Source organism: Pituophis catenifer, unplaced genomic scaffold (assembly GCF_029215685.1).
Source record: "Pituophis catenifer annectens isolate HBS135680 unplaced genomic scaffold, rPitCat1.0.hap2 SCAF_6, whole genome shotgun sequence".
In the NCBI taxonomy this organism is placed as follows: Eukaryota; Metazoa; Chordata; class Lepidosauria; order Squamata; family Colubridae; genus Pituophis; species Pituophis catenifer.
Genome location: NW_027256886.1, coordinates 90,771,817 through 90,798,706, shown reverse-complemented (window position 1 = coordinate 90,798,706; position 26,890 = coordinate 90,771,817). Strand labels below are relative to the sequence as shown.

General features: G+C 43.0%; 1 protein-coding gene across 1 annotated transcript in view; it reads left to right on the top strand.

Annotated features, from left to right (window-relative positions):
* The window catches only part of KAT6B (lysine acetyltransferase 6B), an 87,907-nt gene extending 62,519 nt beyond the window's left edge, over window positions 1-25,388 (top strand). The window contains exons 12-16 of the mRNA XM_070945438.1: window positions 6,034-6,265; window positions 7,545-7,704; window positions 13,157-13,480; window positions 18,313-18,607; window positions 22,765-25,388. Coding sequence (XP_070801539.1) covers window positions 6,034-6,265; window positions 7,545-7,704; window positions 13,157-13,480; window positions 18,313-18,607; window positions 22,765-25,193 — 3,440 coding nt within the window. The 3' untranslated portion in view covers window positions 25,194-25,388. The remainder of the gene's footprint in view (window positions 1-6,033; window positions 6,266-7,544; window positions 7,705-13,156; window positions 13,481-18,312; window positions 18,608-22,764) is intronic.
* The last annotated feature ends 1,502 nt before the right edge of the window (window positions 25,389-26,890 follow it).

The window sequence follows — 26,890 nt, the reverse complement described above, 5'->3', positions numbered from 1 at the left end:
GAGCAGGTGGTGGTGTCAATCACGTCATCAGTTTGGAGTCTCCGTGCCCCTTTAAGAGACCTAAGTCCAGCTCTCCTTAAAGTCTGTTGATAATTCAAAAGTACTACAAGTTTATTTCATGCTACCTATACCAAAGAATCTGAAATAGTAACATTCGAGGAGAATTGGCGACTATCTGTCGCCAATTCGCCTCGGATGTTACTATTTCAGATTCTTTGGTATAGGTAGCATGAAATAAACTTGTAGTACTTTTGAACTCTATCGTGGCTTCTGGTTTCTAACTTCTTGCACCCGACATGAACTCTTTTACTCCAATTCAAGATTCCTAACCAAAAAGTGTTTATCGATAGAAGAGAATATTTATAGCTCAGGATTGAACTGTGGATTTCTTGGTGCTCTCTGAGCTTGATGGTTTTCTTGCAGACGTTTCATTACCAAACTAGGTAACATCATCAGTATTAGAAGGGAGTGGAGTTTGCTCTTATTTTCATATACTAGTGGCTTACCCTGTCAGTGTTGCTGTTTTTTTGAATTTTTTTTTTAATAAACAAAACATAAAACAAATCCATCATCCATTACAATTGCCTTGGTGGCGCAGCAGACTAAAGTGCTATTAAGTAGCACCAGCTGCCTGCAATTACTGCAAGTTCAAATCTCACCAGGCTCAAGGTTGACTCAGCCTTCCATCCTTTCGAGATAAGTAAAATGAGGACCCAGATTGTGGGGGCAATAAGCTGACTTTGTATAAAAAAGAACACCGCTTGTGGGGGCCGAAAGCCCTACTAAGCAGGTATATACAAAAGTATGAAGGCTATTGCTTAACGCATTGTAAGCTGCTCTGCGTCTCTGGAGAAGGGTGGCATATAAATGGAACCAATAAATAAATAAAAAATAAATAAATAAATAAATAAATAAATAAATAAATAAATAAATAAATAAATAAATAAATAATCAGTGTGTCGGTCAGTTACAAATCTTTTGTGCTTCATCCCCATATTCAGAATTTACTAATTATCTAATTTCTCATATTGTCAAACAGATCAACATCCCCGTTTATCATTTATTTAACTATGGCTTTATCGCTTCATAAAAATTATTTTCAAATATTGTATTTATAACATTCATTTCATATATCATATTTCATTTCCATGTTTTATTTTCTAGCCATTGATAAAATAAATCCCATATCTTATAATACTGTTTATTTTCTTGTTCTCTAATTTCAAATGTCAATTTATTCATTTCAGCACATTCCATAATTTTCTTAATAACTTCATCTTGCGTTGGTATTTTCTCATTTTTCCAGTTTTTAGCAAACACAATTCTACCCTGTCAGTGTGGATCAGTTGTTTCACAAAAAGTGTTTTGATTGGTGTCAGGTCTCTACAGCCTCAGGCAGAGAAGGGCTATTCTGCACCCCTCCCTCAAATGTTTTTTAAAATACAGAGTTTCCCAGCATTCCTTTAGGAACCTCCAGCCTGCAAACTGTGGTTACTCATCCTAAAATGAATCTTCTTTACCTGGAGCTTCAAAATTTGCTATTTGCTGGGGAGGTGTGTACAGGGGTGGGTTCTAAATTTTTTTTACTGCCGGTTCTGTGGGCATGGCTTATTTTGTGGGCATGGCTTGATGTCATGTGACAATTTTTTAGGATTTAGCAGAGGTACTTGTCTACCAGGCTTTTAACTGCTTGCAGAGCTGTACCGATCTACCCATTTATTTTTGCAGGCACTGGTCTACCCATTTATTTTTGCAGGCACTGATCTACTCATTTGTTTTCTTTTAACACTGATCAGCTGTAGGGTGGCCCTTTGAAGCCCCGCGACAAGAGTTTAAAAAGTTTTTTTCCCTCTAGCCATCAGCTGGGACTCAGGAGGCAGCAATAGATTGGGGGTGGGGCCAAATAAAAGGTAAGAATAACGCTGGAGGGGGCGGGGGGGCAGAACCGGTTCAGTGACGTCATATCGTCACCGCTACCGGCTCGGGAGAACTGGGCCAAACTGGGAGGAACCCACCACTGGGTGTGTAGCTAAAAGTCAGTCTACATTTAGTGTACATCTGACTTTGGGGGTATTTCTTCATAACCAAACAAAAGTGTATTTTCTCTGCACTTCACACTCCTTGCTCGCTGGATCTGGATGTCACAAAGCAAAGTCCACATTTTGTAATTAACCCCCCGCGCCCCGTTTTGGCTGGCAGAGTGCTGCAGGAGGCTGAGTGCTGACATGCCCCCTGGCGACGCCCCCCCTGGCCACGCCCCCCCCCCCCCCCCAGCCAGTCATTAGGGCAGAGAACCGGTTGTTGAATTATTTGCAGCCCACCACTGCATGCATATGAACCTCAATGAACCTCAACTTTATTCAGACATGAAACAGAACACAGGCACGCATTGTAATATGCAAAATTGTTGTGCTCCGGAGACAACTGTTTGGTTTTTCTCTGTTGCTTGTTTCTGCATTTCTTTCCCATTCTTTTTTGAATGCAGTGATCAGAACTATACCCAGAAAGCCAACTGCAACTGCACATCATTGATTCAAGCACGTCATTTTACCTTCTATCCTCTTCCTAACGATACCTTGGATAGAATTTGCCTTTTCTTTTCTCAACACCCACACAACGGATTGTCACTTTCATTCAGCTGTGATTCCCTCTGAGCGCTTTGGCAGAAGGATAATTAAGAGAAAGATCAAAGCTACGTGACGCACTACATTCCCCTGGCACAGGAAATGGAGTGACTCGCTCCGTGAATCTGGATTTTTGAGGCTGCTATAGCTAAGAGGGATGATTAATGTTTCTTCGTGGGAAACATTCGTAACTCAAGGACTACCTGTAGTCATCCTATTGAACCACCTTATCGGAAAGACCTGATACTATTAGCTTTCTTGAGGCTTCAAACCATTGGCAGTCCCATTTCATTTCAACCTGTGCACTTGGAAGAAAGCAACCATTTGACAGTACAGGCATTTGGGTGAAGGATGATGTGTGTCATGCATTTTAAGAGCGGCAAGCCAGACTCTTAAGTTGCCAAAGATTTATAAGGAAGAAGTAGATGGATTTACAGACTGCATATTTCGCTTCTTTACTCTACTCAGCCTTTGTCCTAAAATTAGAAGCGCCCCACTTTCAAGAAGGCACGTAACCAGTTTAGACCAGGCAAAATCATCTTTTTATAGGCATCATGATGAACCAGCAGTTTTGAATAACTTATTTTGCAAGATGATATTGGCATTAGGTTTGCTTTCCAGAAACAATCACAGAGAGTTTTATTTACTGAGATTTATTGTGACTAGTCCTGTCTTCTCAGCCCAACCTACATCACAGGCAATTTGAGAAGAAGGAGATACCTTGAGCTCCCGAATGAAAAAGGGAATGTTAACCTGATAAATGTATTTCAAGTAATATTTCCTCTTGGCTGGCTGGGAGTTGAAATTCACATGTCCTATTGCTAAGGTCCAGAAACTCGGTCTTAGGGACTTGGGTGTGTAGGAGCATTCACAAATCATGTGTAATTTTGTCTTGAACGTTTAACATTTTCTGAGCAGTAGCACTGGTTTATTGGAAAATTAAGAAAATAAGCTCTTGAGAGACCCTTGAACTGAGGGGAATAATAAGCCTATTCAATTAAGTTCTCCATAATTGCTGTTCTGAAGATAGTTAGGAGAGACAAAAGATACTCTTCTGCTGTGTGAGATGTGTATTTCTCTACGTGAGTTTTGAAATTGTAAGGATGCATGTGGAATTACTGTACTTTTCGGAGTATAAAACACACTTCCACACACACACCCCTAAAAGAGGGTGGAAATGTTGGTGCGTCTTTTTGTCCTCCTGAAACTCTGCCCCGCACGTCCCGTTTTAGCCAAAAACAGGCCCATTTTTTGCAAAAATGGGATGCACAGAGGGTTTAGGAGGCCTGCAGAGTGCTCCTGGGGGCCAGGGAGGGCCTCCCAAACCACCCACGCATCAGGTTTTTGCCCTCCCCAGCTCCCAGGAGCACTCTGCAGGCCTCCCAAACCCTCTGTGTGTCCCGTTTTTGTGAAAAAAAAGGCCTGTTTTTGGCAAAAACAGGACGCTTGGGCAGGGTTTCAGGAGGCCAAAAATGGCTGTATCCGGTGTATAAGACGCACCAACATTTCCACCCTCTTATAGGGGGAAAAAATTGTGTCTTGTACTCCGAAAAGTACGGTAATTCCACATGCATCCTTACAATTTCAAAACTCCCATAAACAGGACATGCAGAGGGTTTGGGAGGCCTGCAGTGTGCTCCAGGGGGCCTGGGAGAGCAAAAACTGGAGGCGAAGAGGCCAAAAACTATTTTTTTTCTTGTTTTCCTCTTCGAAATCTTGGTGCGTCTTATACTCTGGTGTATCTTATAGTCCGAAAAATACAGTATACTTGGGTAATTTGAAAATTCAAAAAATAGAAAATTGTGGTTTTCTTATGCCACAAACTCCTTACTACATTCATTATATATTTAGATGTCTGTGACAGTGGTGAAATGTACAAGTTGTTACTACCAGTTCTGTGGGCAAGGCTTGGTGGGGGGTAATGTGACTGGACGTGGCCAACTTTTTTTTTTTCTTTTAAAAACATTTTTTCTACAACCTCTTTGGCCAAAGAGGTTGTAGAAAAAATGCTTTTAAAAGCCTCTAATGATCTCAGCTGAGCCGCGTGATCATCAGAGCCTTTTTTTTAACTTTTAAAAGCATTTTTTCGGCCGAAGAGGTTGTAAAAAAATGCTTTTAAAAGCCTCTAATGATCTCAGCTGAGCTGCGTGATCATCAGAGCCTTTTTTTTTACTTTTAAAAGCATTTTTTTGGCCGAAGAGGTTGTAGAAAAAATGCTTTAATTTTTTTTTTAAAAGCCTCTGATGATTGCGCGGCTCAGCTAGGCATGGGGGGGCAGGGATTTTTGCTACCGGTTCTCCGAACCACCCGCCTCCATCGCTACCGGGTTGGGCAATCCGGTCCGAACCAGGTGCATTTCACCCCTGGTCTGTGATGAATATGACCTTTAAAAACAAAGCATGATGTAAGTTATCTTTTGATCTGAAATGGTTGAAATCTTGACAGTCCGTTGCTCGTTGTGTTAATGTTTTCATGAATGACAGCAAGTTTGGAGTAAAAAAATATATCTAATATTCAGTAAGATAGGAGTTTAAAGTAGCATATCTTCCAACTCAAATCTGATTTCATTGTCATCGCCGAACTTGGTTTGAAATCTGCCTCTAGCTAATTTGCTTTCCCCATCAGTTTATCATCCGAGCCAGATATACTGAAAAGAGAGAGTAATATGCTTGGTGTGGAAGGTCTTTGTATCCTAAACTCCCTTGCATAGCTTCTTCTCTAGTAATATTGTACTGTTAACTAGAGCATACAAAACATTTGCTAGACCAATTCTCGAATACAGCTCATCTATCTGGAACCCACACTGCATATCAGACATTAATACAATTGAGAGAGTCCAGAGATATTTCACGAGAAGAGTCCTCTACTCCTCTGCTCGCAACAGAATACCTTATGCCACCAGACTTGAAATTTTGGGCTTAGACAACTTAGAACTACGTCGCCTTCAGTCTGACCTAAGTACATAAAATTATCTGCTACAATGTCCTACCAGCAAATGAATACTTCAGCTTCAACCACAACAATACACGAGCACACAATAGATGCAAACTTAAGGTAAACCACTCCAAACTCGATTGCAGAAAATATGACTTCAGTAACAGAGTGGTCAATGCCTGGAATGCACTACCTGACTCTGTGGTTTCCTCCTCAAACCCCCAAAACTTTAACCTTAGACTGCCTACTGTCGACCTCACCCCATTCCTAAATCTGTAAGGGGCGTGCATAAGCGCACCAATGTGCCTACCGTCCTACTGTCCCCATTTATTCGTATCCATTTCATGTATTCATAATCATGTTTATACTTATGTCTGTTATCTAATACATGCTTGACAAAATAAATAAAATAAAATAAAACAACATTTTCTGCGGGTGGCACATTGTGATTCTTCCCCTTGTTCTTTTCTGCTAGGTTACCTACTTTCTCGAAAAGAGGGACAGGCCGGATCGCCCGAAAAGCCTCTCTCCGATCTCGGCCGTGTCTCGTACTTGGCTTACTGGAAAAGTGTCATCTGGGAATATCTTCATTGCCACCCCGAGAAACAGATCAGCATCAAGGCGATGAGCAGAGCCACCGGGATGTGTCCCCATGACATTGCTACCATCCTCCAGCATCACAGCATGATCGACAGGCGAGAAGAAAAGTCAGTAACAGCTCCTGAGCTGCACTTGTTCTCTCTTTTGCTTGCTTTTGTTAAGTGCAGATGCCTAGTGTTTAAGTTCATCCACAGTTCATCCCTCTCTTGTTCAGCAACCATTCAAACTTGCAATAGTGCAAAATAATAGAGTAGAGTAGAGTAGAGTAGAAAATAGAATAGGAATAGGATGTGATGGAATGGAATGGAATGGAATGGAATGGAATTAATAGAATAGAATAGAATAGAATAGAATAGAATAGAATAGAATAGAATAGAATAGAATAGAATAGAATAGAATAGAATAGAATAGAATAGAATAGAATTCTTGATTGGCCAAGTGTGATTGGACACACAAGGAATTTGTCTTCAGTGCATAAACTCTCAGTGTACTTGCAAAGAGTTCTTGGGAGTTCCAGCTATTGCAGCAACCCGTTGTCACATGATTGCAATCCGGGCAGTTGGTGCCCAGCTCGTGATTACATTACAGGGTTACATGCTCTCCACTATAACCTTCTAGCAATCCACTTGAGAAATCAAGTTGAAGAGTCTCTTTTCTTCAACTAATGATTATTTGCTGCCCTCAGTGGCAGTAGCTGCATGCACCAGAAACAGCTCTCACAGGTTCTAACAGCTTCCTCATCCATCGCTGGCGGCTAGTCTCCAAATCCCCCTGTCCCTCCTTTGCTCGTTAAAAAAAAAAAAAAACAAGATTGAGAAATAGCTTTTATCCAGATTGCAAACATGTGGGCTACCACTAGATAAGATCAAAAAAGATAAAACCAATTATTTACCCCAGGAGCTGGACTTACACCTTATGTGTGAGAGCTTTTTACCTCTGGATGGTGGTCCGATCACAAGATTAGGAGAAATGCTTTGGCAAGAATGGCCTCTACATCAGGGGTCTCCAACCTTGGCAACTTTAAGACTAAATTATGGGCCAAAATTTATTTAATTATTTTAAATCTATTTTAACTTTTGTTTACAAATGTTTTATTTTGGCTGTTCACCACCCTGAGTCCAAAAGGAGAAGGGCAGAATAGAAATCTGAAAATAAATAAATAAATAAAGACTTGTGGACTTCAACTTCAACTTCCTGGCTGAGGAACTCTGGGAGTTGAAGTCCACAAGTCTTAAAGTTGCCGAGATTGGAGACCCCTGCTCAACATAAAGGAGGGGTTAAGTGTATTAAAGAAAAATTAACTCTAATTCCAGACCCACCATCCCTACATTCCCATCTGCTTATTTGTATTGTTCTCTTCTAACTTCGGATTTGTTTCCATTACAGATTTACGGTAATTAGAAGAGAGAAATTGATCTCCCGTTACATGGAGAAACTGAAAAGCCATCCGCGCGTCAATGAAGTGGATCCAGAAAGTTTGAGGTGGAGTCCTCTCCAGGTTCCGAATGCAGCTGTTTCTGAGGAAGAGAGAGAAGCTGAAAAAGAGGTAAGGGCAAACACGTCACGTGGTAACCACCTCCTGAACATAAGTAAAAATAAATCTGTGAAGATGATGGGCAGAACAACAAAAACAAAAAAGCTATGTTAGGCTGCCCTGTCCCAACGGAATGGGACAATTCGCTGCAGCCAATTTGCCACAACCAATTCCCCGTAGCCAACTGTAAACTCTCTACAGAACACAGGACAACTCGCCACATCGCAACTTGCTGCAGAACAATTCAACTTAATTTAATTATTTAAAATAATTAAAAAATTGTTCTGTTTTTTGTCATTCGTATTTCATTTTGCCTCTCCTTTGGCATCCTTTCTTTTCGTGATTCTATTCCACTATTTCCTCGATCTTGGTGTAACCGAGTGGTCCCGTGGTGAGTTGGCCGCGGCGAGTTGTCATAGACCAAGGGTGTCAAACTCGATTTCGTTGAGGGACGTATCAGGATTGTATTTGACCTGGGGGAGATGGGGGTATGTGGCCAGGGTAGGCGTGGCCAGCTCAGCCTCACACGTGACGGGGACGCCTGTGGCGGCCCGAGCGCTCTGCCAGCGAAAATGGGCTCCCGAGCTCCGTTTTTGGCTGTAACGGCCTCCTGTAACCCTCTGCCAGCTAAAACAGAGCTTGCGAGGGCTACATGCGCCCCTCCTGAGCTCCATATTTGCTGGCAGATGCACCATAGGCCAGTCCTTCACTGTTTCCAGGATCCAGTGGGCCAGATCTAAGCACCCCGTGGGCCAGATCCAGCCCCCGGGCCTAGAGTTTGACACCCCTACTGTAGACCCTCTCCCAGTAGGTTCCACGTGGTCAATTCATTTCTATAGTTCTGTTGGCACTGTACATATAACACAGTCGCAATTGTAACATAAAAGCTGGTTGTGGTGAGAAGAGAAGCAGTGAAAACATATGGGTGGAGAGGATCATTCATTCATTATTTATTTTATTTATTTATTTAAATTTTTATACCGCCCTTCTCCCGAAGGACTCAGGGCGATGTACAGCCATACTAAAACAACATATACCCATAAAATTTAAAAACAGTTTAAAATATATTAAAAATTTGGCCCTTATATTAAAAAACTACAAACACCCAAATTAAAATTCATTTTCTAAGCCAGCCCAGCCTGTTGAAACAATAGAGTCATAAGGGCACGGCGAAAGGTACGTAGGTCGGGGATCATTAATATTTGTACTTGATGTTTTTACTTGGCTGTTCACCGCCCTGAGTCCTCAGGGAGAAGGGCGGTATACAAATTAAAAAAAAAAAAATGTGAATCTCCGGGGGCAATTCATTCCAGAGGGCTGGTGCCTCCACAGAGAAGGCTCTCCCCCTGGGTATCGCCAGTCGACATTGTTTGGCTGACGGCACCCTGAGGAGTCCCTCTCTGTGGGAGCGTATTGGCCGGTGGGAGGCTATCGGTGGCAGAAGGCGGTCTCGTACGTACCCAGATCCTAAGCCATGGAGCGCTTTAAAGGTGGTAACCAGCACCTTGAATCGCACCCAGAAGACCACCGGGAGCCAGTGCAGCTCGCGCAGGAGAGGTGTTACATGGGTGCGCCGTGTTGCTCCCATAATCACCCGTGCAGCCACATTCTGGACCAGTTGGAGCCTCCGAGTGCTCTTCAAGGGGAGCCCCATGTAGAGAGCAATACAGTAGTCCAGACGGGAGGTGACGAAGGCATGAGTGACCCTGCACAAGGCGTCCGGGTCCAGAAAGGGACGCAACTGGTAAATCAGGCGAACCTGATAAAAAGCCCCCCTGGCCACAGCCGTCATATGATCTTCTAAAGACAGCTGTGCATCCAGGAGGACACCCAAGTTGTGAGCTCTCTCTGAGGGGGCCAAGATCTCACCCCCAATAGTCAGCGATGGAGCCAGCTGGCTATACTGGGACGCCGAAAACCACAGCCACTCGGTCTTGGAGGGGTTGAGTCTGAGCTTGTTTCTCCCCATCCAGATCCACATGGCCTCCAGGCACCGGGACATCACGTCAAGGGCATCATTGGGGTGGTCCAGGGTGGAAATGTACAGCTGAGTATCATCAGCGTATTGATGATGTCATAAAATCATAGAATTATATGGCTGGAAAGGAGCTTGGGAATTCTAGTCTAATTCCCTGCCCAAGGCAGGTTTGTCCAATCTTTTCTTGAAAATATCCAGTGGTGGAGTACCAACTACTTTTGGAGGCAACCTGTCCTCTGATTAATGATTCTACTGTAAGAGAATTTCTTCTTATTTCAAGATTGGATCTCTCTCTCCGATGCTTCCATCCATTACTTCTTGCCCTGTCTTCCGGGTCTTTTTGGAGCATAAATCAATCCCCTCTTCTCTGTTGACAGCCCTTAAAGTATGGGACTCCTATCAGGCCTCCCCTAAACCTTCTCTTCATTAGATTAGATTAGATTAGATTAGATTAGATTAGATTAGATTAGATTAGATTAGATTAGATTAGATTAGATTAGATTAGATTAGAATTTTTTATTGACCAAGTGTGATTGGACATACAAGGAATTTGTCTTTGGTGCCTATGCTCTCAGTGTACATAAAAAGAAAAGATACATTCATCAAGAATCATAAGGTACAACACTTAATGATAGTCATAGGGAACAGATAAGCAATCAAATCATACTAGAAAACAATATAAATCGTAAGGATACAGCAACAAGTTGTTGTATAGTCATAAGTGGGAGGAGATGGGTGATAGGAAAGATAAGAAGATTAATAGTAATGCAGACTTAGTAACTAGTTTGATAGGGTTGAGGGAATTATTTGTTTAGCAGAGTGATGGCGTTCGGGAAAAAACTGCTTTTGTGTCTAGTTGTTCTAGTGTGCAGTGCTCTATAGCAGTGGTCCCCAACCTTTTTATCGCCGCGGCCCGCTGAACGCGCGCAGGGGTGGGGGCACGGCCCAGGAGCTTTTGCGCACGGCCCATTGCGCACGGCCCAGGAGCTTTTGCGCACGGCCCAGGAGCCTTTGCGCTGCAGCGTTCATGTCCCCCGGCCGCTGCGCGGCCCGGTGCCAGGTACTCCACGGCCCGGCACCGGTCCGCGGACCGGGGGTTGGGGACCACTGCTCTATAGCGTCGTTTGAGGGTAGGAGTTGAAACAGTTTATGTCCAGGATGCGAGGGGTCTGTAAATATTTTCACAGCCCTCTTTTTGACTTGTGCAGTATACAGGTCCTCAATGGAAGGCAGGTTGGTAGTAATTGTTTTTTTCTGCAGTTCTAATTATCCTCTGAAGTCTGTGTCTGTCTTGTTGGGTTGCAAAACCAAACCAGACAGTTATAGAGGTGCAGATGACAGACTCAATAATTCCTCTGTAGAACTGTATCTAGTTTCCCTGTTCATCTCACGGTTTAGCCACCAGAATCAATTTATTTAACCAATTTTATAACTGCTCTCCTTGTGGATCACAAGGCAGCATTCTTGCTCCTAAAGGCTAATTTCAAATAGGGGCAAAGATTTAAGTATGTTTTTACACCAGAGTTTGTTGGGAAGCATCATATCCTTTAAAAAGGATTTCTGAGCAGGAGTAGCTCCAAGAAACGTGGGTCAGTTTAAGTGAGCAGGCAGAATTGTGAGAAAGAAAGAACAATGCATTGTCTCTCAGCTTTGACAAGTTTAAGATAGGTGGACTTCAACTCCCGGAATTCCTCAGGCTGGCTGGGGAGTTCTGGGAGTTTAAAGTCCACATATCTCAAACTTGCCAAGGTTGGGAAACATCATTACAGAGCTTTAGAGAGGAAACAAATGATAATACCCTACTGAGATTGTTTTCTAAACAATTGGAAGATTCATGACTTTAGAGTTCTGAATCAAAGGGAGAGTACTGAGCTCTGAAGAGAAAGAAACAGCAAGGAGGTGAAAAAAGCAGACAAAGTACAGAGATGACCAAAATGTTTGCAAGGTATTTAGTTAAAAGTACTAAGGAGAAAGAGACTGAAATTACTACCAATTACTACAAACCTGCCTTCCATTGAGGACCTGTATACTGCATGAGTCAAAAAGAGGGCTGTGAAAATATTTACAGACCCCTTGCATCCTGGACATAAACTATTTCCACTCCTACCCTCAAAACGACGCTATAGAGCACTGCACACCAGAACAATTAGACACAAGGACAGTTTTTTCCCTGAACGCCATCACTCTGCTAAACAAATAATTCCCTCAACCCTGTCAAACTAGTTACTAAGTCTGCACTACTATTAATCTTCTTATCTTTCCTATCACCCATCTCTTCCCATTTATGACTGTATGACTGTAACCTTGTTGCTGGTATCTTTAAGATTTATATTGACTGTTTCCCTATGACTATCATTAAGTGTTGTACCTTATGATTCTTGACTAATGTATCTTTTCTTTTATGTACACCAAGAGCGTATGCGCCAAGACAAATTCCTTGTGTGTCCAATCACACTTGGCCAATGAAGAATTCTATTCTATTCTAAAAAATGGAGATACAGGTGGTGATGAGGTTAGATGAACCTTTGACATCTACTATAGTATAAAGTTCTGTGTGGGTGATAAAGAGTAGTTTACTCTAATGACCCCTGCTAATCAGTGCCAAATCATTTTTTAAAAAAGAATTTGTGGTGCAACGTAAAGGCAGGAACCATTTTTGCTTTGTGTTTTCACTGCTTCTTCCCAAATGCTATGAAACGCACAGGCTTCGGCAGAACCAGACACAGAGTTCAAAAAGTTTTAATTATTTTTTTCTGTGCCTTTCTGAGATGGTTGAAATTGCACATCCAAGAGCATAATGCTGACAAAGAACTAAAATCACTGTTGCCTTATTAAGGAGGCAAAATTTTCCATAAAATGCAAATTCAATTTGTTTTCTTATGGGGGGGGGAACCTGCTTAAAGGAGAGGTGGGATTCAGCTGGTCCGGAACAGTTCAGGTGAATCAGATGTTAATTTTCATCTGGTTCCCCAAACCTTTTGTTGCAAGGACTGGCTGACCCCACCCACCCCAACCTGCCCCTCCCAGGAGTCTCCACGCAGCCCGTTTTGGATGCCAGGTAAGTGCAGGGCCCAAGCGGAGGCTCTGAGAGGGTGAAAAATAGGCCTACCAGAAGTCCAAAAATGGGCCTGTTTCCGGATTCCGGAGCCCAGGGGAAGCCATTTTTGCCCTCCCAGAGGCTCGAGGAAAGCCTCCGGAGCATGGGGAGGGTGAAAAACGGGCCTACCAGAAGTACCAGAAGTCCAAAAACAGGCCCGTTTCTGGATTCCAGAGGGTCTCCGGAGCTCGTGGGTAGGCCATTTTCACCCTCCCGGAGGCTCGAGGAATCTGAGGAGGGCAAAGATGCTAAAATTTCTGAATCCCATCCCTGGCTTAGAGGAACCTTTTCCGAGAGTGCATCTTTGATAGGATTTGGTGTTGATCAAAGCTAACCTATAACTCAGTGTTGTTTTTGTGCCCTGTTATTTTAACCCTTGTGCTGCTCAGGCTGAGCGGTTGATGGAGCAAGCAAGTTGTTGGGAGAAAGAGGAGCAAGAGCTGTTCTCCACGAGAGGTAGTAGACAATTGCCCGAAAAAGCCCAGTCTAAAAGCAAGTATTTGCGACCTCAAGAAAATGTAACCGTAGTAATGGAGAGAGAGACGTCTGCAGACCTACAAAGAGAAAGCAGTGGAGAAGAGGAGGAGGTGGAGGAGGAAGAGGAGGAGGAGGAGGAAGAAAAGGAAGAAGGGGAGGAGGAGGAGATGGACGGACATCATCAGAATTCTCCTCCGAGGCTGGCAAAACCCCAGTGGCTTGCAATGAAGAGAAAGGTCAGTTCCAAACACTGATTCAGAATCTCTTGATTTTTAATGCTGGGCTAACTCCATTTAGATGCTGGAGCGCTTACCGTATTTTTCGGAGGATTAGACGCTCCAGACTATAAGATGCACCTACCTTTTTTGAGGAAAACAAGAAAAAGAAATCTGCCTCTGCCTCCCAACAATTTTGCCTCGTTGCAGCAAACAGCAAACAGCCTGCTTTACTTTCATTTTTGTTTTCAGCATAACTTGATTAGCACAAGAAAAAATAAATCTGCTCCCAGCAAGCAGCAGAGGTCCGCGCAAAACAGCTGAGAGCCAAACAACAGAGAGTTGGGAGGCCGATCCAATCAACTTGTGCTAATTAGGCTGTGCTGAAGCTGAAACGAGCTGTTTCTTCTTGCTGCTTGCTGCAAGGAGGTAAACTGCTGGGAGGCAGAGGCCAAAGGGGGGGACAGTGGGTAGGCGGGGCTACATTCGGTGTATAAGACGCACCTAAATTTTCACCCTCTTTTAGGGGGGAAAACGGTGCATCTTATACTACGAAAAATACAGTAGATTTCCGCCTTTATCTTACAAACAGGCGTATTTTGAAATACCGCTAATTTCTTACAGATTTTTGCAATTAAAATATTATTCTCGTGTCAGTAGTTGCGGGTGTTAAGATGAGTCGTCTTACACATTTTACGGTCTCTTTCCTTTGCAAAAAAAAAAAAAAGTAATTGTGCAGCTTTTTACTGCACAGGGACCCAAAAAAGAATTTAAAAACTAGTGGTGACATTTGCCACCCCCCACCCCAGTGCTAAGTTAGACTTGTCCAGGTATCATCCCCTCACTTCATTTCCAGATTGTCGCCTCTTCTGCTTGCTAGATAAAACATCAGATTGTATATCTGTTACAGGTTTACCCCTGATATTAACACAGTAGTAGATAATTCTCTAGTTCCTTCTTTAACGTTTCCCATGGGATCTCTGCTTTTCCCATTCATGTGCCTCCAGCAACCCACAACATCCTGTGGAATAATTGGGACATCGTCACCATCTTGTCTCCAGTTTGTTTTTAGCCAACCTATTTTATTGGATTGCATTTTAGTAGCCAGAAGATCTCCTACAGTAGTGGCTAAAATTGTTAAAACCTTTTGGGAAAAGTATATTTTCTAAAACTAGCTAATAATACCACTTTTTTATTTTGGAGTAGTGCCATAAAATTATATATCCATGGAAAGTTAATTTAATCAAGAATGTAATGCAATAAGTTTTATGAAGGATTTGCTATTAGAATAGCAGTTATAGTATAAAGAAGAAAAGTGAAACACATAGAAAAAATGAGATATACAAAAATTATCACCATGTCAGTTAATACTTAGTTGGGTAACTTTTAGCATGAATTATGGCCTCACAATGTCTTCCCATGAAGCGAACCAAGTCTTTTAGTTCTGCAGCTGTTCTAATGTGAAACCAAGATTGAATCATGGCTTCTATTAACTGGGTTTTATTGCTGGATCGCTTCTGACAACCAGTTTTTTAGTCGGCTCCATAGATTTTCAATTGGGTTAAGGTCTGAGCTATTCCCAGGCCATTCCAGCAGTGGGATGTGATTATCTTGAAACTCCAAAAAAAAAAAAAAAAGTGTTATTAGCTATCAAACCTCAAAAATACACTTTTCCCAAAAGATTTCCACAATTTTGGCCATTACTGGCAGGATTATTCTTGTTACAAAGACATGATTCCCCCGTTTTTTCCCTCTCTCTTTGAATATTTTCTTGATGTGTTAAAAAATATATAAATGTAATCAATATTTTTAAATCCTTTGGTATTGCCAAACATGATGATTCCTTTTTAATTTTTAGTTGTGCTTTGATTGCTAATCAGTTAGACCAGATTAACACTTCTGAAATCTTTGTCTGAGGCCATGTTGAAAATTGTTGGAGGTAATCCTTTTTTTCCCCCCTACATTTTTAAAGAAAAATTAACAGCTTTATTGTTATCCTCAAAACCAGCATCGTGCAATATAACTAAATGAACGCTGGAATAGAAATCTGAAGAGTTCCTTCAATTGACAAACTCATAAGGGAAAATTAATAGATTGCAGCAGGAGTGGGTTCTACTTACCTTTACTACCGGTTCGCAACGGGATGGCGCGCACATGCACAGATCGCCGATGATGACATCCAGGGCAGTAGGCAGAGCCTCCCGCCGGTTTTACTACCGGTTCTTGCAAACTAGTCCGAATTAGGGGCAACCCACCACTGGATTGCACCAATACCATGTTGTTAAAAGATCAGATTCTGTATCAAGGTCTTCTTGTTCGCTCATCAAGGTTCAAACAATCTTAACTCAGCTTTTCTTCAAGTTTTTCTGAATTCATCTAAATGAGGCTCAGGCAACACCAAATAGGTCAAGAGTTTCTGTAAACCACAAGTTTCCCTTCTGTTTTATTTTATTCCAAAGTTTAACTTTTAGGCTGGCCTGTGACCATAATAAGGATTGATTGAAAACAGATTCTAGTACCTATCGTTTTATTCATTGGTAAAACATTATTTTTTTTATCATTGTACTTTTTATTTACTTTATAATTTCAATGAAGCAGTGTCCTTAATAAGCCAAAAGTTGAAATACAAAAGGTGTCTTACCTATTTTCCATCCTGACTTTTGTGCCTCACCTTCAGCGATGTTTATGGAGAAGCAGAATGGGGACTGGATTATTCTATGTTATCTATATACAGTAATTAGGGATGCAGTGGCTAAGATGCTGAGCTTGTCAATCGAAAGGTCGGCAGTTCAACAGTTCGAATCCCTAGTGCCGCGTATCGGGGTGAGCTCCCGTTCCTTGGCCCAGCTTCTGCCAACCTAGCAGTTCGAAAGCACGTAAAAAATGCAAGTAGAAAAATAGAGACCACCTTTGGTCTTAATTACTTTATAATTAAGATTATATACCATTGCACGCCAGCCAGAGTCACTTAGTGATGGGCGGCTACATATATTAGTTAAGTAGATAATGGATATTAATTGTATGCTAATATTATTATATTAATGGGAACTTGAGCAAACCTTTCACTACTGGTCTCTTGAAAGGTTCTTGTAATCCAGTGGTCATTAAAGTTTTAGTAAATATTGCACACTTTTAAATTATATTATTTTGGAAATAATATTGGAAAGGTTATATAAAACACTTTGAATTCCAATTGTCTCCAATTTGGAATGTCTCAATCTTGGTTGGAAACATTTGTTTGACTTAATAGTAGTTGTAAGTTGTTTTGAGTTGGAAATGTTTCCAATATGATTGAGATGGCCCATTTCAGATGCAAAACAGTTGTCTCTAGTTTGAAACAATTATTTCAAACTCAAAAGGAGTGTGAATTGATAACTGTTTAAATTTGAAACATTTTTTAATGCTATTACTTCCCAGACTTTTTCAGGATTCTTTCTAGCTTTAGCTTGAAAATTCTCATCAAAACTCCAAATTTGAGCCTTTGATGTAAGATTTTTTAGAAGTACCTTTACAGCAGGGGTTCTCAAACTTTTTAAACAGGGGGCCAATTCACGGTCCCTCAGACTGTTGGGGGGGCCGAACCAGCTAGGCGGGCTGGGTGGTCATGTGACTGGGTGGGCATGGCTAGGTGGTCATGTGACTGGGTAGGCGTGGCCAATTTAGCAGTCCATTAAACAGTACACATAAATTAAACTAATTTGTTATGATCCTGGGGGTGGAAAGCAGGTTAGTAAACGGATGTGGCTGCCTTGGGGATGGGATGGGGTGAGGGACTTCTGTATGTGTGTGTGTGTCCCTCTCTCTCCCTCCCTCCCCCCCGTGTCTGTCTCTCCCTCCCTCCTTCCCTCTCTCTCTCTCTCTGGAGGCTGGGGAAGGTAACAGTACCACTTCAGTACCACTCTGCCGTCCAAAAACAGGTCCATTTTTCACCTCCTAAGGTCTCCATGCATCCCGTTTTTGGCCTTGGCCTCCAGAAGGCGGGTGGGGGCTGGCGGGTAGGTGGGACGTTGTGGGCGGGGCAGCCTCATGGTCCCGCACGGGCCGGATGAATGGCTTCAGTGGGCCATATCCAGCCCACGGGCCATAGTTTGAGGATCCTTGCTTTACATATTTAACTGGTTTTATTTATATGATATAGACGTATTTCATTCTTCATTAAATTAAATAAGTCAGAAAAAAAGTGCAGCCTAGCAGTAGTCACATATTTTGCTTTTTAGAGTCTAGTTGAAGCCTTGATGATGTTCTGTTGACAGCAGTAGCTTAAGGTTGCCTTATATTTAAACTATGAATTAGCCAAAAATTAGATTCAATAGAATATGAGAATAAATTTGAAATAAATAAAATAAAGTATTGTGAAAGTAATAAACTATAGAAGGAAATGTTGATTGCTTATGAAATGACTTTAAGAGAGGAGGAAAATACCTTTTGTCAAGATTATGGATATTAGATGTCATTTAAGAGAAGTAAAATATAGATTTGAGGTAATGGGTTTTAGGACTGAGGAATATATATGAAATATTGATTGTTAAAATGATAAAGATTTAGAATGGTGTTTATTGTTTAGAATTTTGGGTGTAATAGTCGAATGATAAATGTTTAGAATAAGATTTTTTTTCTTTTTTCTTTTTTTTTTTTAAGATGTAAATGGACAAAATTTGGAACAAAATTGATTGAGGGAATTTGAATAATTGTACTTACTTTATGCCAAACCCTTGCTCTAAGAAGATGTATTTTATGTTTTATGTTTAAAAAATAAGAATAAAAAATTTGGGGAGGGGGGAGGGAAAAAGGTTGCCTTAGTTTGGATTGTTAATTCTTCCACCCAACTTTAACATATTTCACATTATTTTTAGAGGCCTTTCATATTGAAAAAGAAAAGGGGTCGTAAACGCCGAAAGATGAACAGTAGCGTTACAACGGAGACCATTTCTGAAACCACCGAAGTTTTAAATGAGCCTTTTAATAACTCCGAGGAAGAGCAGCCGATGACACAGCTGGAGCCGACTTGTGAGACGGATGGAGAACAGGAGAAAGTGAAAACTGGGAGTCCAGCCATGCTACAACACCAGTCTGGGAGAGAGGAAGAACAAGAGGAAGAGGAGCAGGAGAAAGACAATCAATGTAACCAGGAAGAGAGTCCGTGCAGAGGTGAGTCTCAAAGGTTTGAGATAGATGGAAAGCAGCTTTCAACATGTGGAACTGAGTATAAATCACATTAAACTTAGCAGGATTTTTTGCAGAAGCTTTTTGGATGGAAGCTAGGGCCTTAAATTACCGTTAGTGAGTTGCTGATACATTGATTTGAAAGGTGAAGGTTGGCAGTAAAAACAGCCGTGTTTTTAACATCATCATATAAATGAACTGCCAATTTTGAATAAGTTTAGCTGCTGCTTTTTGTCTTAGTGGAATGTTGTATTGGAAGAAATGTCCCATCCGGGTTCAGTTCCAAGTGGGGAGAAAGACACTGGAAACATGAAGACTGTTTGGAAAGATGGTTTAATGGTGGACAGGACCATGTGGTTTGAAGTCCTGGGTAGCTGACCACATGGAGTGGAGAGAGAGATATATTTATACCCTCTCTTGGGCTTTGAACTTGCTTCCTATTCCTGTGGAAGAAATGTATTCTGATTGGTTGTCAGACTCCCATGGGGCCATGTAGGGGCAACTTTGTAGGTTGTCTTGACCCCAAGCTTGGTTGAATTCCACTGGGTGATGTAATCTTCCCAGGTGCCATGTGGTGAGATGGGTAGAGGGCTAATCCTATTATGCCCTGAGGGTGAAGGTCTTTTGTGTTGTAGATAAGCTGGTCCAGCCTTTTGTCTTGTAGATAGGATGGCCCAGTCCACAAAGAAGAGCAAGTCAAGCTATTCTCCAAAGCACCTGAGGGCAGGACAAGAAGCAATGGGTGGAAACTAATCAAGGAGAGAAGCAACTTAGAACTAAGGAGAAATTTCCTGACAATTAGAACAATTAATCAGTGGAACAACTTGCCTCCAGAAGGTGTGAATGCTCCAACACTGGAAGTTTTTAAGAAGATGTTGGATAACCATTTGTCTGAAGTGGTGTAGGGTTTCCTGCCTAGGCAGGGGATTGGACTAGAAGACCTCAAAAGGTCCGTTCCGACTCTGTTATTCTGTAAAAATGGTTCTTGCTTGTCAAAAGGTTACAGAAAGTGATCACATGACCCCGGGACACTGCAACTGTCATAAATATGAGTCAGTTGCTAAGTGTCTAAATTTTGATCATGTGACCGTGGGGATGCTACAGATAAACCTTTGGAAAAGGATATGGCCTGAGATTGTGTCAGGTTTTGAAGTTCCTCCAGCTTTAAGGATATCCCAAAAGAGTGGGTTTCCCAACAATTTTCATCCCCGAAAGGATTCCTTATTTTTCCTCCACTTAGGCCACAGAAAGACCAAATGCAGGATGTGATCTCAGCAAAATAAACTCACACATTGCTGAATGGTGTCCATTATGGCTAGTCTAGAGGAAAGAAGGACTAAGGGGGACATGATAGCAGTATTCCAGTGTTTGAGGGGCTGCCACAAAGAAGAGGGGGTCAATTTATTTTCCAAAGCACCAGAAGGCAGGACAAGAAATAATTGAAAGAAACTAATCAAAGGAGAGAAGCAACCTGGAAACAATGAGGACAATTAACCAGTGGAACAGCTTGCCTTTTGAGGGTGCTTTTAAGAAGAGACTGGACAACTACTTGGCTGACATGGTATAGGACCATGATGGCGAACCTATGGCACGCATGCCACAGGTGGCACGCGGAGCCATGTTGCCTGGCACACCAGCTCAGCTCCGTCAGCTGATTTTGGGCCCACCAGAAGAGGGCCTTGGGGGGGGGAAGGCCCGTTTTTCTTTCTCCCTGGCTCCAGATCCTCTCTATGCATCTGGGGAGGGCGAAAACAGCCTTCCCCACCCCCTCGGAGGCCCGAAACGGTCCGTTTCTCAACTTCCGACCTCCGAGGGGATGGGAAAGGCTGTTTTCGCCCTCCCCAGATGCATAGAGAGGGTCTGGAGCCAGGTGAGAAAGAAAACGGGCCTACCGGGCCATCACGTGCCAGGAGGGGGGGGAAGGGGGGTTGCGCTCGCATGCGTGTGGCGGGGCACATAGAATTATGGGTGTGGGCACATGCACATGCAAACCTCCCCCACCCACCCCCCCTTCCTGGCACGTGATGGCAAAAAGGTTAGTCATCACTGGTATAGGATCTCCTGCTTGAGCAGGGGGTTTGAACTAGAAGACCTCCAAGGTCCCTTCCAGCTCTATTCTGATTTTTTCTTTCCCCATCTTGAAATTAGGTTTCTATTTGAAAAAATGTCACTCCTTTAATAGTCAGATAATCTAATTAGAAAGTATTTAATTCCACTGCCTTTGGTATTAGTAAAAGACGTGTTCAAACAGAAGGAGCTGATTTACTTAATTAATTAGGTTTTATAGTATCCTCAAATTGTATTTGGTTACTTAACTTTTTAAGACCTGGGCTCGGACTGCCATAAAACATTAGTCCATATGTTGTGTTCAAATTTGCTTGAGGCTTATTCTTTAGGACTCACAGTTACTTTTCAATCAATCCAATCGAGCCTGTTAGCTTATTACTTTGATGCATGATTTAGGTGCAACATATACCGGTACTTTTTTAAAGAAAAGCAGGTAAATTTTGTTTGTTAATTTTAACCTGGATTTTTGTTTTAATGGTTTGTTTGTTTTGTTTTGATTGTTGTGAGCCGCCCCAAGTCCATTGGAGATAGGGCGGCATACAAGTTCCATTAATAATTAAATAATAAACAAACAAACAAACAAATAAATAAATAAATAAATAAATAAATAAATAAATAAATAAATAAATAAATAAACAAACAAACAAACTGGGGACTAATAATGGTTACTTTCCTATAGCTTTTTAACCTGTAAAAATAATCCTCATTCTGCAATGTTTGGATGTCACATAAATGTTTATCTGAAAAGTTTTATGTAGTAATATTCTTCTCCTTTTTTCTTTTCCTGAACAATATATTTAGTAAATAAGGCAAAATTTTATAGAGCGCCTCAGCTTAGGGTAGTTTGCTGCCTTTGCAAGCAATTTGGTCATCGATCAACAGAATGGAAATCTTGTTCTGACCTAGGCTTCCCCAAACCACAAAGCAGACTCCTCACCCCGATAAAACCTCTTTCATTTAGGTTAAATGGAATTCCTCTCCAGCAAAGTCCCGGCAAAGAGTCTTTCATGAGATTTCACAACTACAGACCTTTATCAGGCTTGGAGAGTTGCCAGGTGGATATCTTCCAAACGCCACACTGGAGCAGCAGCAATTACTTGGCAAGACGTCAGGAACAGATCTTCACCCTCCTGAATTGAACTAATTGTCTCCTGCAAACTCCCCTCCCCTTTGCTCCTTTTTATTCCCTTTGGAAGGGGCCATTCAGCGTCCACCTGTGCCTTTATTTCCGAGTCGACTCTTGTTCCTTAGTTGTTCCCTTCTCCTGGCAGCTCTGAGCCTGGGCACATCAGGAACAGGCTCCAGCTGTTCTTCTGCCCCACTGATATCCAATACTGAAGGCAGCTGATAACTGTCGGATGGCCCTGGCCCCATCTCTGCCTCCGACGCAGAGCCCTCATCAGAGCCTTCCCCAGACTCCAGGACTGGCCCATGTTCCTCCCCAACCTCCTCACTGTCTGAGTCTCCCACCAGCTCTGCTGGCCGCTGGCGGGCCACAACAAATCTGGAACGCTTTTGGCATTCTGGAGTTTGGATAAAACAAAATCTAGACAGACAGAGAGAATGGCAGTCATAAGTGTGGATTGTCCCCTCTCCTTCTCAGCAGAGATTCCCAAACTTTCCAGCATTATTCCACCCTGTCCCTCAGCCTTTCCCTCCTCTTCTCCCTGTGTGCAGAATGAAAAGGATCCCGTTTCATTCTGCGCACAGGTCAAAACACCTGAAAGGTACATCTTGGAGCAGGGACCTCCAATGCAAGGTCCCTACAACTTACTAATATGCAAGAAAATTGCAGTGAAGTTATATTTCTCTGCCCGAAAAATTGAAAACAATGGGGTTTTTTGCCTCAGGGGTCCATGGGTCAAAAAAGGTCAAGGTGTTGTGATGGTATGGTCAAAAGTCCACCTGTGTCCTAATGACCTCCACCCTTTATTTGCTTTACCAAACCCTCCGGGCATTTGTGCTTCGGCTGTTTGGTTTAATTAGAACAAAAATATACATAATGACTAGTTATAATCATTTTGAATTTGACTAACTTTTTTCTTCTTGTTGTTCTTCTTCCCCATTCCTCACAGTTATGGCCGAAGAGGATGCGGATGTCCTCAAAGAAAGCACTAGAGACAATCTTGAACCCGTAATGCATAAGCAGGGATGGCCTAAAAGCTTGAAGCAGTCTTCATCCAGGCGGAGGCAAAATAAAGAGAGAAAACCAGGGTTTAAGCTTAATTTGTACACGCCACCCGAGACTCCTATGGAACCCGACTGTCAGGGGAAGGGAGAGGAGGCAGAGGAGGTAGCTGAAAACAACCCGTCTCCGGTTTCTTCTCCACCAGAAAAAGGGAAAAACTCTGAAACCATTTTCTCAAACGAGGATGAAGGAAGAGATCTGGTGTCTGAGTATCTAGAACTTCCCCGGATGGAAAAGGCAGGTGAAGTGGATGAAAGCAACATCGAAACGGAATGTATGAAGAGTCAAGATAAGGACCGACAAGAGGAGAAGATCCTGGAGAAAGATGAGCCCGAGCCTGAAGAAGAACATGAGGGAAAGAAGCAGTCTTGCAATGAGGAGAAACATGAGGCCGAGGATGAGGCTGGAAGCCAGCTGGATTCAAAGGAAACAGAGGAGGTCGCATCAGGCGAAGCTTTCAAAGAAGTGCTTGAGAATCAAGAAGCTTTCGTAGAAGCCGAAGAATTGAGTGGCAGGCCAAATGAAATGGATTTGATGGACTGTAAAGTTGACCTTTCGCCCAAGTGTAACAGTGACCTTAAAGAGCTTCCTGCTCTTCTGGAACCTGGGCCCGACCCAAGAGAGGAAAGCGCGGAAAATTCCAGTGAAGCCAGTAGCCATGAACTCAACTGCGTGTTCAAGGAGACGAATTCAGAAACTCTGGAAATAGACTCCGAGACCATCCAGGCGGTCAAGTCTTTAACCCAGGAATCAGCAGAGCAGGAAGACGTGTTCCAGGATTGTGCAGAGACCCAAGAGGCGTGCCAGAGCCTGCAGAATTACTCCAACGTTGCCCAAAGCCCACCGGCAGCTGCCTTAGAGGATTGTCAGCAGTCGGATCACAGCAGCCCCGTTTCATCTGTCCAGTCTCACCCAAGCCAATCGGTTCGTTCGGTGAGCAGCCCAAACGTGCCTGCCCTAGAAAACACTTATGCCCAGATGAGCTCGGATCAGAGCGGCATCTCGGTGTCGTCCCTGCAGAACATGGAAACCAGCCCCATGATGGACGTCCCGTCAGTGTCTGACCATTCCCAGCAGGTGGTCGATAGCGGGTTCAGCGATCTGGGTAGCATTGAGAGCACAACGGAGAACTACGAGAATCCGAGCAGCTATGACTCTACCATGGGTAATAACATCTGCGGGAACACTGCGTCGCAAAACAGCTGCTCGTACAATGCTCTCACCTCCAGCAACCTGACCCAGAGCAGCTGCGCCGTGACCCAGCAGATGTCGGGCATGAACAGCAGCTGCAGCATGATGCAGAGCGCCAGCATCAACTCGCCCCCTCCTTGCAGCGTCAAATCCCCCCAAGCCTGTGGGGTCGAGAGGCCTCCCAGCAGCAGCCAGCAGCTCTCCCAGTGCAGCCTGGCCGCCAACTTCAGCCCGCCTCTCCAGCTGAGCGAAATCGCTGAGGCTGGCAGCGCCAACGTCGGCTTGTACGAACGGGTGGGCCAGGGGGAGTTTGCGGCAGGGCATTACCCGCAGCCCTCCGCCACCTTCAGCCTGGCTAAACTGCAACAGCTGACCAATACCCTGATGGACCATTCATTGCCTTACAGCCATTCAGCGGCCGTGACTTCCTATGCAAACGGTGCCTCTCTAACCACTGCGCTCAGCAGCTCAGGCCTGGTCCAGCTCTCTCAGCCTTCCCACCCGGTTCCAGGAGGGGGCCAAGTCCAGGCAACCATGACTCCGCCCCCTAACCTCACTCCTCCCCCCATGAATCTGCCGCCTCCCCTTCTGCAACGCAACTTGGCTACGTCTAACGTTGGCTTGTCCCACACCCAAAGACTTCAAACTCAGATGGCCGGCAAAGGCCACGTTTCCGTTAGGACTAAGTCATCCTCTCTGCCGCCAGCGGCAGCCGCCGCCGCCCATCAGCCGCAGCTTTATGGGCGCACCTCGCAGTCTGTGGCCATGCAAGGGCCAGCCCGCACCTTAACCATGCAGCGTGGCATGAACATGAGTGTGAACTTAATGCCAGCTCCGGCGTACAACGTCAATTCGGTGAATATGAACATGAACACGTTGAACGCTATGAACGGTTATAGCATGTCTCAGCCGATGATGAATGGAGGCTACCACGCCAATCCCGGTTACATGAATCAAACCGCTCAGTACCCCATGCAGATGCAGATGGGGATGATGGGCACCCAGGCTTACGCTCAGCAACCCATGCAGACTACCCCGCACAGCAACATGATGTACTCCCCTCCGGCGCATCACGGCTACATAAACCCCAAGCAGTCTTTGAACAGCTCCTACATGCGGAGATAGGAGCCCGGTTCCCAATGCGGGCGGGGGAGATGCCCCCCTCCCCGCTAAGCGAGCCTGCGAGGGGTCGACCTGCCTCAATGCGTTGCTGTTTCAGAGCGTGTGATTCAAAACCAGCAATTGGTGTAAATGCAAAAAAGAAACAAAAAAAAAACATTGGTTTGTGGCACCATGATAAACGTGTATGCAGCAGAAAGCCTTATATAACGTCCTTTTATTTTTATTTTTATTTTCGTTTGCAATTTTGCTTTGTTTGCAATTGGCAGGGGTTTTTTTTGGGGGGGGTTGTTTTTAAAAATACAATGGAACTTCTGTAGTGTGGGAAAACTTGCGTTGCGAATGTGCAAACTCAGCCGAGGGTTCGCTGCCATTTTTGGATGTGCCTGTTCCTCTTTGACTCCAGCTCTTCTGGAGCCTCTCCGGTGTTGTGCTGGCTGTCAGCTTCCCTCCCTCGTCTCCACCATGTAAATGCCTTTTTCGCATTGCATTCATTCATTCATTGGATTATTTTGTTCCTCGAAGTGGACACTTCCGCATGCCGCTGTCTTTGTTAGTGACAGTGCGTTTTGTAGTACTGTACGAGTGTTGTGCTTAACAGTAAGCCATTTCCTTAAATTGGTTGGTCTTTTGCCTTGATTTGGTTGTTCCTCTTTAAGAGGTATTAATATATATACTTACATGCATACATACATATATATTTTTGCTAATTAGATTTTAAAAAGAAAAGAAAAAGCATTGAAAATGATTCCAATTTTGATTTGATCAGTTTCTGGGTGCTGTTCATTGGGAAATTCCTCTGTGTGGTTGCACAAATTTGATTTTTTTTTTTTCTTGGAGCCAACCCAGAAGACTATCATGGTGGATTGCACCTTTGAATGGCAAATATTTCATGGAAGACAATTCTCCTTTTTGTTCAGATAACAAGATCATTTTTGGTTAAGAAGGGGGGGGAAAAGGCAGCTTACTGTTAACACAGGTGTTTTTTTTCTTTTTAAAGATACAAACATTTATTGTTTGGAAGAAGCATTATCTGCGTGTAATCAAGTTTTTGAAACATTTTCATATGCGGATAAATTTGCAGGATTTTTTTTTTTTTTTAAATTGTGAATTTGGTGTAAAGTTGCTATTTTATGGAAATGCCTCTAAACTTTACATTTTCATTCCATCTGTAGATTTTTCTATCTTTATAAAATATGGGAGTTATTTTTTAAGAAAAGTAAATAGAACAGTAGCGTGTGAATAGATCAAATGAAGTTTAAAGAACGCATGTAAAAAAAGAAAAAAAAGAAAATGGTATCTGTGTCTGTTTATATGGTTTCCTTTCCTCCCATTCCCCCCTTTGGTAGCCTTTGTACTTGTACAGAGTGACAGTACGAGCCAAAAGTGGTTCCATCCATGTATAAAAAAAATACACACGGTGAAACTTCTTGTATTTATGTTAACTTTTTAGTCAGTCACTTAAATAAAACAAAAACAAGCTGTACATTTTAACATAAAAATAAATTATGAGCCACTTTAGCCTATTGTCTTGAGATAACTGATGCAGTTGGAAATGATGATGCTTCTTGACGTTGGTTCTAAATCACGGGAACTGGCTCAAAATAGCAATTGCACTTAGACTTATATACCATTTCACAGTGCTTTTACAGCCTTCTCTCAGCGGTTTACAGAGTCAGCCTGTTGCCCCCAACAATCTGGGT